This window comes from Helobdella robusta (assembly GCF_000326865.2).
Source record: "Helobdella robusta unplaced genomic scaffold HELROscaffold_10, whole genome shotgun sequence".
Taxonomy (NCBI): Eukaryota; Metazoa; Annelida; class Clitellata; order Rhynchobdellida; family Glossiphoniidae; genus Helobdella; species Helobdella robusta.
This window is the reverse complement of record NW_008703571.1, coordinates 4,918,696-4,936,624: the sequence shown is the minus strand read 5'-3', so window position 1 is coordinate 4,936,624 and position 17,929 is coordinate 4,918,696. Positions and strand designations below refer to the sequence as shown.

The following is a 17,929-nucleotide window of genomic DNA, read 5'->3' as shown; positions in this document are numbered from 1 at the left end:
TTTTGTTGTTGTGTTGTTGTTGTGGTGATGTTGTGATGTTGTGTTTTTGTTGTCATATTGTAATGCTGTTGTATTGTGTTGTTTGCCATGGTTAAATCATATAATGCACATATCAAGTAAAATTTCTAAAATTACTGGCATCATTCGTAAATTGAGATTCAAGCTTAGTTTTGATGTCACTAAAAAATTATATTACAGTTTAATTTATCCGTATTTAACATATGGCGTAACGTTATGGGGTAATAGTTGCACGACCCATCTTAATTCTTTGAGATTGGCCTATAATAGTTTTGTTAGATGTCTTTTTTTCTTGAAAAAGTATGACCATGTCTCAAGTTTTTACCAACAATTAAACAAATATATAATTTTGGTCTGTTAAAATTTATGTTTAAATTATATAAAAATTTATTGCCTCCTAATTTGTCCATTCATTTTAAAGCTCTTGATAAAAAGTTACGTGTTTTAAGACAAATGAATGATTATGTTCAACCTTACCCTAGATTAGTAATTTATAAGTTATCGGTTTTCTCCTCCGGGGTTTCAATTTGGAATAGATTGCCTTCAGAGTTCAAATTATTAAATAGCATTTCTGATTTTTCTAATAAAATATTATTATACGTTTCCAAATAATCTTTGTTATTTCAAATTTATTATGTTGATATAATATGATTAAACGTTTTTGAGTTTATTGCTGTTGGTTTTTGAATGTATGTCTTGAATGTATGTTGACATTTATTCTTGGACTTAGTTTGAATTCAATTTGTTGTTTGTTTAGGCAAAATCATATGATTGAACATTTTAATTATATTGCTGTTATTTTTTGAATGCATGTCATGAATATATGTTAGTATTTATTTATTGGCCTTAGTTTGAATTATATATTTGTTGTATGATCTTACACATTTTAGATAACACTACAAGGATTAAATTTTAGTTTCATTTCATTATCATTTTGTTTTACGAACGTTTAATTTATGTGCAGTGTGCTATGCTTTTGTGTCAAACGGTTGAACGAACAAATTATATAATCGTATATGCGCTTGATAGTTTTTTAAATTGTTTCTGTTTTTCTTGTATGGTCTCCAAGCCATTTTTTTTGTGGTTAATAAAACTTGTAAAATAAAAAATAAAAAAAATGTTGTGTTGTTTTACAGTTGTGTTGATGTCGTGTAATTGTATTGTGTTACAACTTCTTAATGTAATTCTCTTTTAATGTCATTTATCATGTTGTCATATTGCTAGGAATGTGCTGATGCCACTAAACCTGTCCATTTCAGTATGTTTTTGATTAAATGTCGTGAAAAATTGGGCTGTATTTTTCTTTTTGATGTTTGTATGTTGAAGTGTGCTCGTGTGCTTGTTTTGTTGGATCCACCATATTTCACGTCAACCAAGTCGGTTTTGATTTAGTGCTACTAAAGTTGTTTTGTGAAAATTTCCCGACGATATGCAACACACACACACACACACACACACACACACACACACACACACACACACACACACACACACACACACACACACACACACACACACACACACACACACATACACACACACACACAACACACACACACATACACACACACAACACACACACACATACACACACACATCAAAACCTATACAAACATACCTACACATACACACACACACATCACCATCTATACACACATACATACACCTACACACACATCACGTATTACACAAGACACTCATACACATCACATCAAAAATTTTTCCATTCCAAATCAAACACATACCACATCTGTGTAATAAACTAAACAGCAAACAAAACCAACTTAACAGATACAACAAATAAAACAAACACGACAAACAACCACAAACACAACATACACGTTAAACATAACAACGACGAACACAAGTTTGTATATTTGTATGTTGATTGTTGCATCAACCATCCAGACAGTAGCGATGTGCTGACGTGCTTTGCATTGCAGAACCATCACATCTCTCTTTCTCTTTCTCTCTCTCTTTCTTTCTCTCTTTCTCTCTCTTTGCACTCCTTTTGATACTTTCTAAATATTTAACATGCATTAGCTCAACTTTATGAAATTAGTTGATGATATGTTATTGCTGTTGTTGATGCTATCATCGGCCACGTGTTTGGTGATGTCTTGTTGTGTTCTTGTACTTTTGTCATGTTAGTGAGAGTTGATGTGGTTGAATTTGTTATTCTTCATAGTATTTTTGCACTTTTTATCGCTGTTATGATTCATTGTTAACACTGTTGTTGTCATTGCTGATGTCATTGTTGATGTCATTGTTGATGTCACTGTAGTTGTCGTAGTTGTTGTCACGGTTGATGTCACTGTAGTTATCATTGTTGATGTTATTGTCGAGGTCTTTGTTGTTGTTGTTGTTGTTGTGTGGAGGAGATATTTGAATTTTTCATGTCGGATAATTGTGAATAATAAAAAGTAGCGGGCCTCCAGTCTCTCGTTCTTTCCTATTCTCACGCAGAATCCTCTCCCGTTAAATCGGCGTTTATATTTCATGCAAAAATGCGGCATTACAACAAACTGGAATTTAATGGTAATTTTAAATGAAATAGAAACGCGCCCAAATAAACAAAGACCCACACGTGAACACGTGCGTCTAAACAAACGCATACGAACACACAAACTGTAAAATGACGAAATATGCACAAGTATTTTATTTAATTACAAAAATTTGGAGAACGTGGTGAACGATCAACTACATTAAAAAGCCATTAAGCCTCAGTAACAATACAGCATCATAGTTACGACCCAACGTCATAATTTGGAAGTTAGGATAAAATGTCAGGGTTACGTTTTTTAATGAGTTTATTTTTCATTATTTTGATTTAATAATGTAATAAAAGGGGAAAAGATTAAACAAACACAGAAATGAAAATAGAAAACGGATGTCACGAAAATAACGCCAAGCGAATGTGGTGCATATTTCAGAGCGGAGCACATCAAGGTGAACGGGAAGAAATATATAATGCAATAATTCAAGTTGAATGGCTGGCATTTCCTGCTCGGCACAACTTGTTAGAAACTGGGAAACATTTGCATCAATCATCGGCATCTGAAATGTATTTTAAATAATATATTCTCTTGTGCTCCATGTATGTATCGCGTTCGGTTGCACTGGCCGCTTGCCTATCCTATCTACAACATACAACTTAAATTGTTTCTTCTTATTTAATGCTATTTCTTTATGCTAGCATCAATCAATCGTTCCAAGTGACCTTGTCATGTTGCCTTTGTGGTTGATGGTTGTTTTTGTTGTTGTTGAATGGTTTCGATGATGTTGTTGATGTTGTAGTTGATTCTTTCCAACGCTTCAGTTATTATTGCTTTTTTTGTTGATCTGTTAGAATGTTGTTGTGGTAGTCGTTAATATGTTATTGTTGAGCTGTAAGCATGTTGATTGAATCAAAAAGTTTGTTTTGTTGCGGTTGATTGAATTGTTTGTTGGTTGTTTGATTTGTTAGTAGATCGATGGATCGTGTTGTTGCGTGCATTGTTTGCTATTTACGTTTGCGTTAGACCTGTAATATTGTTGGTTATAAATTTGATGTTGTCCTATTCGTTTTGCAGAATAATGTCTAAAACACTTCTATAGCAATACTGGTGAATATTTGGTATTTATGCATTTGTTGTTGTTGTTGTTGTTGTTGTGTAACTGTTGAAAAAGTTGTATCATTTGGTTGAAATATTTTGCTTGTATTAATATTTCAAACACTTACAGTTTATTTATGAAGAAAAGAAAACAAAAAAATAGTCTAACTATTATTCATTTTTTCTTTATTCAATTTTTAATAAATTCCATTTTCAAAAAAATAACTTGAAAATTAAATACCTTTATAAAGAAGATGGGCATTTTCATTTGAATGGTATTTATTAAAATTACTGACGATGCGAGCAACAAAACACGATGAAATGAACCGTGCAACTAATTTGACGGCAGCTTAAATAAAAGAACTTACCATTCTATTATGTGCTTCATAGCAAGAGCAATAATAAAATAATTATTTTTAGTTTGCTATTACACCAATCAGCCAGCCAACTGTCGACTGATGAACTTTAAAATGCTGGAACGAACTACTTAGAATAAACAGATATGATCATCGCTGTTATTATTTTTATAATATTATTAATAATTTTTCGAAATGAGTCAGGGCACTTGCTGTAATTTGAGTTAATGCATTTTTTATATTTCTTATATTGCCTCAACACACGGCCAGTTGATGTGGACTTAACAGTGCGTGCCTATGCAAGAGGACGCCAACAAATCATTGAAAGAGAGGCAGAAATATTTCGCCCATTTCATTTTCTGATGCTATTGATCGATTTCTTACTAAACTGAAGAAACTAAGCATCTCTTTAATGTTTGTTATTCTGCTGCAAAAGGTTTACACTTATATATAAATATTGAATTAAGACTTTCAAAAATGCAATTACTGATGAAAATCACAGCATGTTCCGCGTTAGTTAGTTTCCTGTTTAATTTTTTTTGATTTTTCTAACGATTGATCGTAAATCATTGTCAAGTTTCTTGAGTTCAAAATCAAAATTTTTCTTTATTTTAATCATGATAGAACATTTAAGCATGATGAAACAAAAAAGCTTTTTTCGGTATTCCTATACTATCATCGGTGTTCGAATTGATACGTTGTGTATGAGGCTGGCCAAATGCTCAAGTACAGTGGTACTTCCTATTAACGACTTTGAAAAAGTCAGAAAAATCATATCCTTAAAGGGAAGGATCTTAAATGAATGCAAAAGCATATTCACAACCAAATAAAAAATGGTACACAAAATGTAAATAATATTTTTTATTTGTAAATATATACTGCGTTGTATTATATTCATACAATATATAGTTTGGAAAAATCATGTTATATTGCTAAACTCAAAAATTTAATTTATTTTGGAAAAAATGAAGTAAATAGAGGTTGAACAACTGTTGACTTCTTTTTAAGATGTTCCGTTTGAATTTGACCATGAAAATTTTTTAAAAGTCCTGGAATAGCCTTGAAATCCATAAGTCAGTGCAAAATGAATCAACTGTTGAGTACTTTTAGCAACAGCAGTAAAAGAAATCACTGGTTCAATTATTTCATCAGCTCCATCTTTTTGTGGTTCTTCTTCAGGCTACGACTGAATATCCAAGTTATTTTCCTCTGTTTCAGCACAGGTTGGAACTTCGTCATCTACAGCAGCAAAACTCATCTAATGTCATGCCGTTGAGGAACTTGACTTTATTAGCAGAGTTCTCTTTTTCCATTTCAATTTGTGCTACATCAACTGAAAATTATTGTTTACATATTCAACATTTTTTGCCTAAGAAGTTGAAATGTGGTTTAAAAAAAATTATCGTTTTCCAATAAAATCTAGAAACAAAAGCTAAAAAAAAGAATAAAAATAAACATAAAACCAGAAAATGATTACCTTCAATGAAATTAGTCGTTGGGATCTTCAATCCACACTTCAAAAAACACTTGGAAATTTTTTCAAAAGACGTAACATTTTACGTTGTAATGATAATTTTTTATGTTTTTTAAGATTGTTGGTCAGGTTTTGGATCGGGAGGGACACTTAATGTGAAAAAAATCGTTCAGAAACAAAACAGTCGGGAATGAGAAAGAGTTGTAAATGGGGAGGTCGTTGGGGAGGAGTGTCACTGCTTATAAATAATGTGTCTTTACTTTTTTGAATCTTTGTTTGTTTAATATGAATACTGAACGGTCATTTATTAGTTATTGCGATCTTCAATCTATAAAAACCTAAAAAACCTAAGAAAAAAATTAAAAAATCTAAGTTTTTAAAAGCTCTGATACATACACACATATAGACATAACACGCATATAAAAATTGTACATGCATGCATACATACATACCCATATATACATTTTCATTCATTCATTCAATGATCCTCTGTAATCCCTTAAGGGACCGTTGAGGCCGATGGTATTCTTCTATCTCTCCAAAATCCTTTTCTTTCCCTCGCCATCTTCGTTGAGCCCAATGTTCCAACCCCCGTCCATTCCGTGATATCATCCATCCACTTCCTCACAGGTCTTCCAACTTTTTTCTTCCAGTCCCTCTTTCTCATCAGTACTTTTTTCAGGGTATCATATATACATAGATACTCTCATATACACATAAATACACTCATATGTACATAGATACACCCATATACACATAGATACACACATATACACATAGATACACTCATATACACATAGATACACTCATATACACATAGATACACTCATATACACATAAATACACAAATATACACATAGATACACTCATATACACATAGATACACTCATATACAATACACATATGCGTAGTCACGTACGCAAATGCGCACACGCAACATTCTTACATCAGCCTGCAGTAGTCAGCAAACAATCATTTATCAGATGTACTTAGCTCTTCTCCGTCTCATCATAACTTTAGTTTCGGCTACGTTTATGTTTACGTTGAGTCCTTTATTTATTGATATATTTTAAAAGTTGTTACAAAATTTACTTGAAATTTTTCAATTCATTAAAATGCTCATCCTTAACTTTGTTTTGTTTGTTTTCTTTCTTTTCTCATATATTTCCATATCTTGTTCTCTTGCACTGGCTACTTATAAAATATAGAATAATTTTTAAAATTTGCACGTTTATGTATAAGTCTCAATCTAAATTATTTCCTAAGTATTTATCAAATACATTAATTGAACCTAAACGCCCCGGTCTACGATCGTCTTCTTCTTCTCACTTTTTCTTAACTCGTGTTAAACACTCTTTTGCCAAATCTGCTTTTGCTTTTTCTGGTCCTTTTCTCTGGAACTCTCTATCTACTTATCTGACTACTTCTCAATCACTTGCAAAGTTCAGAGCGGATCTCAAGACCCATCTGTTTTCAAAATTCATTGAGGAACATCGCGGAAATAGCGCTTTATAAGCTAATTGATTGATTGCAATAAAAATACAAACAAAACTCTAAAAACCCTATTATGATTAAAATTTCATCATAATAAGAATATCATTATTGCACTTTCCACAAATGGAAAGTAATTGTTTTGTAATTAACATTATAAACCTTGTAAGTTAACAATGCCAGATAAAAGATAACAACATAAATTTCAATCATTAAACGACAAGTTACATTAAAAAACTTCATAGATTGAACATTTCAAATTTTACATATGTCTGTCAACCCATTGTCACTGAAACTTTGAATGAACGAAACCAAAGTGATTACAACGACAAAACAGTCTGAAGTTTTATCACTAGACCACCATCAACAACTCGGCGTTATTAATGTTTCCATTTGATGGAGAACCTCTCTTTGTCACATTAACAAACAGAACATGTTGCAGGAAAAAGTTTAGAAGAAAATATATAAATGAATGAGTGTAAGAATATCGTTTCTTTCTACTAGCAGCCAGTCAGCACAACAATGAACAAATTAGAAACATAAGCAAGATTTATATATTGGTCATTCATTGACTGTCTATTACCTTCAGTTGCTCGTTACATTTCATTGGAAGCTGGATCACGTGACTGGATGTGTTGCATGTCTAATACAACATGCGGAATGTAATGTATTACAATGTAACGAGCTGAATGTAATGTGTTACAATGTAACAAGCTGAATGTAATGTGTTACAATGTAACAAGCTGAATGTAATGTGTTACAATGTAGCAGACTGAATAACAAGATTTATTACTATTTGAATTATTGAATTATTTGAACACGTAACATTCTGAATGCGACACGTTCCAATGCAAACAGTTACGATCCACGATGTTGTAACAGCCACAACAGGTCACTTGAGAAAATAAAGTGTACGAATCTATGTAGTATATGAAGTAAGGTTTCTATTTATAAAAATTTACAAAGGCAAACGTGTAATACATCTCCGCGCTGCAGATAAGCAGATGAATGAAATTAACTTGCACGGCGTCTCGAAGAGCGGGCAACATGTGGACGTCTGCAGTGCGCTTGTCTTCTTGGCGCTGAATAATTTGCTCTGACAAATAAGTAATGAACTGCACCTGCCTGTTTGGTGTAACAAAGACATAAAAATAGATGTAAACATTAACATAGACATAAAAATAGATGTAAACATTAGCATAGACATAAAACTAATTATAACTATCGATACAGCTCTACAAAATAAGAATGAATAACGAAAGCCTTTGTACGAAAGCAAAATAAAAAAAAAATAACCAAATGTGAAAAACTAAAATAAACACAAAATAATAGAAAGATTTTTTTTTATAAAAAACGAACAAAATTAATGAAGATACGATTAAATGAAAATGGCCAATTCAAGTCATTGCATGAAAATTTAACAAAAACAATTGGAGCAAGACCATATTTCCACCACCAATCAAACATTTCATTCAAGGACGTGCAAGCCTTCGCTGTTGGAAAGCAAATTATCTGTCCTCAGTATCATTACATGGGCTCAATAACGTTATTTCATGCAACATAATGGAAATGTTTATTAATAATGATGGATCCAACTAAATTTGTTGTCAGTCCAGACAAGAATTATTTGACAGCAGCTGAAATTCAAATGTGGATCATGATTAAACATGTGAGTTTCTATCAGAATGATAATTACTAAAAGAAATATTTCAAAAATAACAAAGCTGTTTGTAGCATTTCCAACGATGTATAGAATGGAGAGTAATATAAAGAAGAGTGCAAGGGACGAAGAAATGAAGATGCTGCATACTCAGTCACTGTTCACTACACGTTCCTGCACAGATGCGTAGTTATTGAGACTTTGCAGTTCACAATTAACAAAACTTAAACAATCACTCCTTTGTTTTTAATAATAAGTTTTTAACGTAATTAAAAATTTTTTATGAAAAAAAACAATAATGTTTTTAGTGTTCTGTCAGAAATTACGAAATTTATTGACAATTTTTTTAGTCTATAAAAATGTTATATAAAAAATGAGCTCCCCTTGTTCTACTTTAAAAATATTCAAACCACGCTTGCCAACTCATTCTTGCTGCCTGGAATGATCCTCAGGGAGTTCTCACGTGCTTCGGCAGGCTCACAAAAAAATTAATGGCTTTTGGGGGTTTAGTTTATCTATTTGTGTCAGATGTTTGAAAAATGTTTAAAAATTTGGTGTAACTAATGAAGGCAAAGGAATATGTTTTTTGTTTCGATGCAATTTAAACTCTTGAAATAATTTCTATAAAGTTTTCATTAACCAAACTACTGTTATTAATATGTTAATAAGAGTAATATTAGTGAACTGGTATGCAGAGAACCTTATGTTGAAATAATATTCAGCAGAAAGCACTTTCATGGCTTAGTTTGCACCTCCATGCATAACAAGCAGCTACTTCTTTTTCTCTCTCGCTGATTTTGCGCAAAATTATAAAAAAGACAATGTGAAAAAAATGTTAATAGAAAAAAAAATGAAAAATTTGTCCTAATGAACAGTCAAAAATTGTTAAGCAAATGTTTAAAATAATAACGAAAACCATTTTTCGAGTGACGAGATGAAAAGCTAATAACGAGCTGAAAAGAGGGACATGTCTAAAAAATAAGCAATGCTATAAACGTTCATTAACTGATAAGTTTTTAAATCTATTACCATAAAACATTCTTAATGGGTTAACTAACATTAATGAAATAAATGGAAATCTCAAATATTATAGTGTAGTTCACTATCTGGAATGAATATAAATATAATTAGTTATTATATATAATAAGTTACATGTTTTCATTTTTATTGTTTTTTAACGTTTTGAGAGGTTTGCACATTTTTGGCATCAAGTTACAACCTGTATCAAATGCGTCCTCCAGCCGTGTTGCGCTGCTGCTGCCTCAAAGTTCATTACCGTGCTGCGTGTATGTGGTGCCTCTGTATTTGTTTGCTTGTATGTGCATTGTTAAATTTTTGATATGTATATATATATATATTTTAGTATATTTGTGTGTGTAGGTTTGTGTGTGCATGTGTAATAAATATAAAAATGCCCGAGTTAAAAAAATCCCTATCTTATAAATGTATTTACGTGATTGAATTACATATGAAAAATGTAATTGTATGTAGGTATGTTTTCACGTGATTGTATATATTTATGGAATGTTATATTGTACGTACACACATAAAAACGCCACGTTGGTATGTGCGTCTTGTCGCTGGAAAATAAAAAATTGAATGCTTATTTCCCTACTCATTAAAAACCGTTCGAAATTACACGTGGCACAAAATTACTTTCATAGCTGCTGTCTTCAAAGAAACAAAACAAATTTTACATTTTTATTCAAACTCAAATTAAGACTCAAATTTAATTGAGTGGAAATAAATTTGAGTGCGTACTTTTTATTGTTAGCAAATTTTGTAACAACTCTTTTAAATGATACACAAGAATCAGCACGGTGCCGCAAACAATAAATTTTAGACAGGGTAGGTAAAGAATTTACTAGCGTTTTAATCAGTTTGGCCACCAATTTTTAAACAGCCGAAAAAATAAAATAACCAAAAAAATTATTAGAATAAAGTAGCATTACCTGGATAGAACGAACGCGACACATTCGAGTGCTTTTAAATCCATACGTGCGCAAATTTCAACATGTTTCTGTCTTAATTTAAAAATTCTAATGTTGAATAATTTCAAACGAATCTTGTATTTTTCTATCCAATCTTCAGCTCATGTCAACTAGGTCAACAAATTCTCTAATATTGTATTACAATTACAAATAAATGAAAAAACAACATCAAAAATTACAGTCCTAACTGTATTTGGTCAAAAATTGGTTAATTAATGAACTTATTATCACTAAAAAAAACCTTTTTTCTGTTTTTTATTTTATGACTAATTTGATAAAGCCAAAATGCTAAATAATTAATTTATTAACAAATAAATCTGTTTTATAAAACGAACTTTTGTATTTATTTTATTGATGCTTCATCATCTAGGCAGCCTGCAGACTGGTTCCTGATCGTTGAAGAGAAAATATTTTAGATGCACCTTAAATTCAACTTTGCAAATGTTTTTGAAACTTTTTAATTTAAACAAAAAAACATTTTAAGATACGATCGGATGATTATAGTCAAAATTGACCAAATGACCATTCACCGCAGAATCGAGTTTTATTTTTTTGCAGCTTTTGCTAAACAATCTATAAAAAATGACGCGATTACTTCTTTAATTAGAAGATCAGATTCAAGTATAACACCACAAGCTATAAGCTATAACTGTGTTATTAAGTTAATTTTTGATTTTGCTAGCGTTTAGCTTGAGCCTGTTTGCCGTCATTTGCTTTTCTTCGAATTAAAAGGAGTCGTAACAGCTGATGACAGTTCATGTTAAAAGTTCTGAGTATAAATATAAAATGAAACAACTATATATTTGATTCGCGTTATTTGAAAAAAAAAAACATTTTATGAAATAACACCTATTATCGAAAAAAGAAATCTGAACATTTGCTTTTTGTGGAGGTGTTTTCATGTGGGGGACATGTTTTAAGATGCATTGCTAGTGCTGATTAATTATTAAAGTGGCTCATTTCCTTGGGAAGCTCCTGCTCAACAAAACGATTTGCACCTAAAATTTTATTTACAATTCAATCTATTTTTATTTAGTGTACTATAACTTTGTGTTACTATCGTTGTTTGTTGATTATTTATTCATTCATACTGAAACATTATCTTTTTGTTAATTTTTGCTGACATGAGTAGTAAGATTTGTGGATTTTATTTGAGTTGATATGCTGAATTATTGCGTAACATGACTATTTCGCCAAGAAAATGAATGTTATTTCAAAGAAAGTTTCTGGCGTCTTTCCTGTTAATTTGAGACTGGTTGTGGTAGCTGTTTTATGGAAAAAAATTGGTCTTGATATTAACGAAGGGAAAATTTAAAGATCGGTTCTTATGGTGCGGTTCTGAAAGCTACAATGCTGTGGTTAGACTGATTTGTGATTTGCGTAAAAAAGATCATGTAACTGGTGAATTTATAAACATTTACTGATTGCCGGTGAAATAACGAATCTTCATCAAGATTGCGGTCCTGGCATTCTAATATTTTGTCAACAATTTTTTTTTAGTAGTAGTACTTAGTAAAGTTATGTCACGTTAAAGTTATGCAGGACGATAAATTAGTTTAGATTTACGCTGGGTGGCCAGATTGTTTGGCTCTGAACTTAATCCCTCAAACGCAAACACGTTTTATAATGTACGATAATTTTGTTAACACAACAAAATTAACAAATCAGAATGATATAACTATTTAACTATAGTCAGTTTGCATCGAAGAAACCTTGAACTTATTTTTTGAATTTTTTCGAATTGTCTCAAAGGACGCTTGCGATTTTCTTGAAACTTTTTGAATTTAACAACACCCGCAATAAGCTCAGTTAACTTTATGGTTAATTAAAATTTTACACCCTTGATCTTTTTATGAAAAAAATGACCTGCAATGTTAGGTCAAAATGACGAACTACAACTTCGAAACACAACAACCTTCACCTTTTTGCGAAGATCGCGACTTGCTACGCTGGGTAAAATTGACGAGTGGAATGATTGGAATGAGATGCGCAATGAGGAAACTGCAACTTCTAAACCAAACTCCCTCAATATCTTTTCCAAACAGAGGCAGGATGTACGAAGAAGGCACAAATGTACGAATGTAAAAAGGTTTAGTATGAGCATGAAGAGTGCAAATGCGATAAAAACCAAATGCAATTTCACCTAATTGAAAATTTTTATTATTAAATATCTAAATAAAATCAATTTTTAATTAATAAATTAAAAATTTTGAATTACATTTAAAATAAATTATATCAAAATTTTGTTTGGGTAGAAATATTAATGTATGTACTTGGACAGCATTTTGATGTGTCATTTGTCTAAAAAAAAGTTATAAATTTTTTTTGTAAATTTTAAAAATAATTTTTTTCGTGTAAAAAATAGAGCTGCTACTCACCACCACTAACAAGAAGTTGTTATTGTTGTTGTTATAGTTGATGTTGTTGTTGGTGGCGGTGAGAAGCAGCTTTTGTTTATGTTGGTCAAACCAGAACAAAGACATTAACTTTTAATGCAGTACCAAAGACATTAACCGTGCGGCTCGTTAATGCAGTGTTTGTAGTCATTTTATAGATTTGCTGGCACATTTGCTTTATGTCAAAAATTATTATATAACACCTTTATGATAATAATTATATAGCACTTTATGAATGTTATCAATTTATAGTGGACTTAATGCTGCATAAAAACGTCATCGTATTTGATGCATACGCAGTTGATGTAGTCACATTGACGCGCAGCAAATGAAGTGAGTGCATCCGGTGCTTGCCCGCCCGTACATGTTTTATTCATTTGATAATTAATGTGAAGTGGCGCACTGCTATGTTGAAGATGGTCTACCTTATAACGAGGTGGCCATGAAAAGAGCCACACGCGCTGATGCTTCAGCCTCCTTCAAACGTACGACATATTTTTCCATCGCGGGGCTGTCATTTCGTCATACGCGGTGCGCACGGCCACACGTCATGCTTGTCAAAATCTGCATCTGCTCTTAATATATTGTTATGTGAATCAGTTTTTTCAATTCTAAGCACAGGTCGACTGTTTCTCGTCATAAATTCATTTCGTTAATTTACAGTTTAGGATGTTTTATAATGGTGCCTGTGTATTATACATTCGTTGTTGTATAATATATACTGATGCTGTATGTTACATATTTGTTGTATGTTATATATTGGTTGTTGTATAATATATAATATATCGGTGAATGTATGTTAATTTGTTATACATATAAATACATATATGCAGTGGTTGTTATATGTTATAAAACGAGGACGACGAACAAGATGCTCCCACTACACCACACCACGCAACACCACGCCACACCACAACACACCACGCCACACCACATCACACCACACCACACTAGTAGCTGGGGTTGTTTGTTTAGAGTTAGGCGAAGATGAAGCATTTCGTGGCCCCTACCTCATCACAATTTCGTCTCTTTTAATTTTTTCTGTGCTCAAAAACTATTTTTTAAAAAAGTTTCAATTTGTTACATAGAACAAACTTAATCGTGAAATTCTCTACGGATGTATGATAAACCACATCAAAAATTTTTAAAGTTTTTTAAAGTTTTTTTAAAATTTTTAATTTTTAAAGTTAGAAAAAAGAAAAAGAAACGTAAGAAGATAGCATGTTAAGTCATCTCTATTCCGTGGTCCATGTTTGATCTACAATGAATAGATGTCAAGGTAGAGAATACGCCTCTTTCAACGTTAATTAATAAAATTCTGATAATGAGTCTTTAATCTGTTTTTTGCAATTTGAATTTTAGTGAAAGCTTTTTTAAAATACACCCGCTTGTGTGCAAGGAGGGGTAAAAATGAATTCATACAATACACAATGTTAATAAAAATTGTTGTACTTTCCTGGTCCAACAAGATAATGAATAATAGAAAACGCACGTTTTTAACATTTACAGCCCACATTAATCATTGAAACAATGGACTACTGTTTCATGTCCTTCACTTTCCAAAGATTCTGATTCTTTGTCCTCCTCCTGATTGTCAAGGTCGTCCTCAAGGTCATTCTCAATGTCGAGGCAGTCATCATTTTGGTCGTTCGTCATATTCTTTGAAGATAAAGTTCTTAAACTGACCAACGAATTGTCTTAGCTTGTTGATCGTTTTAAAACTTTGATAAACTTTTGTAAGTCTTGCAACAGTAGCTACTTAATTCATTCGATGTTATTTTTTTTATTTCCAGAAAATGTTTATGCTCAGTGTTGGAACAGACACTAAGTAGACAGATTTTTGTTTGATTTTAATCGCTGCTGAATGCTGGTTTGAATGCAACCAGTTAGCACCTGAAAATGAATGATTTTATATCGTTGAATTGAATTTATTTCTAAACATCTCTCCGTTGGTTTTCCTTATGCATAATTTTTTTTCCAGATATCTATTTTAGACGGTTAAGTTTGATATTTAAAAAAATTGAAACATATTAGTTTTGAAAAAAAATGAAAATATGAGAAATCATTGCAACTTAAAATGATACTAAACCTGTAAAACACTTTAAATTGCTATTAAAATTAATTCCTACTTTTTGTTATATTCTTTTTTTTATTATAATCTTTCGCATTTTCAAAATGATGATTGGTTTACGAGAATTTTAATCGATATGCCACGAAATAACAACATTTTCTCTTAAAATTTTCACTTGTTTTCCCAAGTTGTGGCGATCTCAATCTTTGTCCAATTGAAGGTGTCTAGATCGAAGATGTTGGAAATATGATGTAGTTGGTAGCTCTTCATGGCCCTGTTCTAAGCAGTATTTTTTTTATAAACTGGCCCCAGGACTTCATGTTTAAAAATATTAAAATCTAATCTTCCGAAAAATCAAATTCAATGTGGCAATATTGCAAAATTGTGGTGATAATGATGATTATTGTGTGTGTGCATGTCTGACAGATAATTTTTTCCACATGATCATAATTTAAGTCGTGTGTGTGTGTGTGTGTGTGTGTGTGTGTGTGTGTGTGTGTGTGGTAGCAGTAGAGAGGGTTTTAAGCGTACGCTGTGCGGGCATGCATGTAACGAACTCACAATAAACTTTTATTTTTTCATTGGTTTAGGAGATGATTGAACGCTTATTTCTAACTTTTGTCTTTTATACTGTTTCGTTTAAAAAAATTCATTGATGCAGCCCGTTTTGAAACTAATGAGGCACTACGGCTCTCGGCGATCGCTCACCATTCGACCTAGCCACCCCCCCACTGAACCACACACCCATTCACTATTCACTCTTTACATCAAAATTATATCGCATCCCATTACAAATTTACATTCATCCCAAATTCAAGCATCAAACTGAATACGTTCGTGGAGTAAATAAATGAATAAATAATGAAAGAAATACATCCATAAATACACAAATGATTTCTTGAACAACACACACACACACACACACACGTATATATATATATATATATATATATATATATATATATATATATATATATATATATATATTATTGGTCCTTTAAAAAGATCTCAGATAAAAAGATATAAGAAAACTTGTAATAGCGCTTTTTATGGAATCACTCAAAGACGCTATCCGACACCAAGCAACAAAATGACAGCTTGAATGATAACAACAAAACAAATAAACATATAAATAAAAGAAACAACACATAATAACCATCCACCAACCAAACTACCGGCAAACAGATACTAAAGTTACCAATCGACTTAAAACCTCGAAGTAGAGAAAAAGACATGTAAACATATAATTGATCCTATACCATGCATACAAAACAGCACAATCTCGCACTTATACAAACTTTTTCAGTCAAACTCCTGTTACCAAATACAATTCATCAATATGCAATACACATTATAATGAAAACCTACAGATAGAATCAATTTGACCCATGTCATTCAGAAGCATTACAACCACACCAAACTATTAAAATCTATTCATGAACATCGGCCAACATCAGACATACCCAAAACATACCCAAATCTTGCAACACATGCCATTTTCATTAACGACAACTCTTACATTTGAATACATACACCAATACTCACACGCATAACCAACGCATTTGTATACAATAGTTACTTACAATTCAATAATAACAATGTATAAATATCCGTTTTCATACATCCACCCATATTCACCTCACCAACAACCACAATAACACGAGATTCATAATTCGTTAGATTTAAACTATCTTCATTAAAACCAAAGTACCGATTATCACAATTTCCAAAACAAATCCTGCCCGAGAACCTTGATTTGACTATTTTAACAATGTAATTTATCATCCCCTTAATATCATCATATTCATCAAACATTCTGCAGACGACAAAAAGAGAAAATATTTAACGCTGCTTTTTTTTATTTAAATAATTCTCAAGTTTCCTGGTTTGCCCTTCACATTGTAAACAAAATCCTGTTTGTCAGCTGCATCTTCCTCCTTCGCAACTTGCATCAACTTTTTAAACTCACTCCTTGGATCCTTTGCCAGGTCATGGTCAATGCCTATTCTCTTCAAATCATCATCTAGATTTTTCAAATTATGCAGACTTTCCATTACTAAGTTCTTTAAAACCTTTGATTTCAATGTAGCCAACGACGGCCTGTCTCTTACTCAATCTGTAACGTTTAACAACATCTGGCTTATCAACTCTTTCATCAATCACTGTGCTGAAAATTTTTAAATATTTTTCCTCATCTTCCTTTTTACTACCATTAAAATTAAGTTTGTTATCTTCCTTTAATTTAAAAATGATGAAGTTGAAAGATCGTTCTTTTTAGTGCTTGTATTCCACCATTCATACTCATTCTTTCACCATTTAATCTCTCAGCTTTCTTTACTTTAACTTCTTTCACGGCATCTGCATATGACCTCTTCAGGTTATCTTGAAATAAATTTATTTTACCTTCCAAATCATCTCCCGTGATTTTTTTCAAGCACTGTTTGAATATTTTTAATTTGACCACTAATGACGTTGTTACCGTCCTGTATATTCTTTCTGTTTTTATTTTTTCATGCAGTGTCGATATTTTTATTTCCAGATTCATAGTCAGAATTTTTTTCTCATGATTATTCTTTACCTCCATTACCTGGTTACAAATGACTTCATTATTCTCCTGAATCCTTTTAATATTCTCTGACCTAACATTTAATTGATTGCCCGGTTTGAAAAGATCCATATGTCCAAGACGGGTGCCACAACGCCAAAAAACTGCTAGATTGCTGAAGCTTGATCAGAAATATGAGCCTATTTCTAATGAATCACGGAACTACAAAATGTGCAGTACAGTATATCACTAGAGGTTACATTATTTCCACAATCCAAACGTTTATATCTTGGTGCCATTATTCAAAGTAACGGACTTAGTTTATCATCGAAGT

At 31.8% G+C, this 17,929-nt stretch overlaps 2 protein-coding genes across 2 annotated transcripts; both read right to left on the bottom strand.

The window, feature by feature from the left end:
* Nucleotides 1-10,945: 10,945 nt before the first annotated feature.
* Nucleotides 10,946-13,066, bottom strand: HELRODRAFT_167003 (hypothetical protein; the record flags this gene model as incomplete). The annotated part of the gene is made up of 3 exons (XM_009012150.1): nt 10,946-10,972; nt 12,499-12,726; nt 12,962-13,066. The coding sequence occupies 3 exons, from the start codon at nt 13,064-13,066 to the stop codon at nt 10,946-10,948; spliced, it is 360 nt and encodes a 119-aa protein (XP_009010398.1).
* A 3,846-nt stretch (nt 13,067-16,912) lies between these two features.
* On the bottom strand, nt 16,913-17,727 carry HELRODRAFT_167002 (hypothetical protein; the record flags this gene model as incomplete). The annotated part of the gene is made up of 3 exons (XM_009012149.1): nt 16,913-17,073; nt 17,123-17,285; nt 17,389-17,727. The coding sequence occupies 3 exons, from the start codon at nt 17,725-17,727 to the stop codon at nt 16,913-16,915; spliced, it is 663 nt and encodes a 220-aa protein (XP_009010397.1).
* Nucleotides 17,728-17,929: the final 202 nt, after the last annotated feature.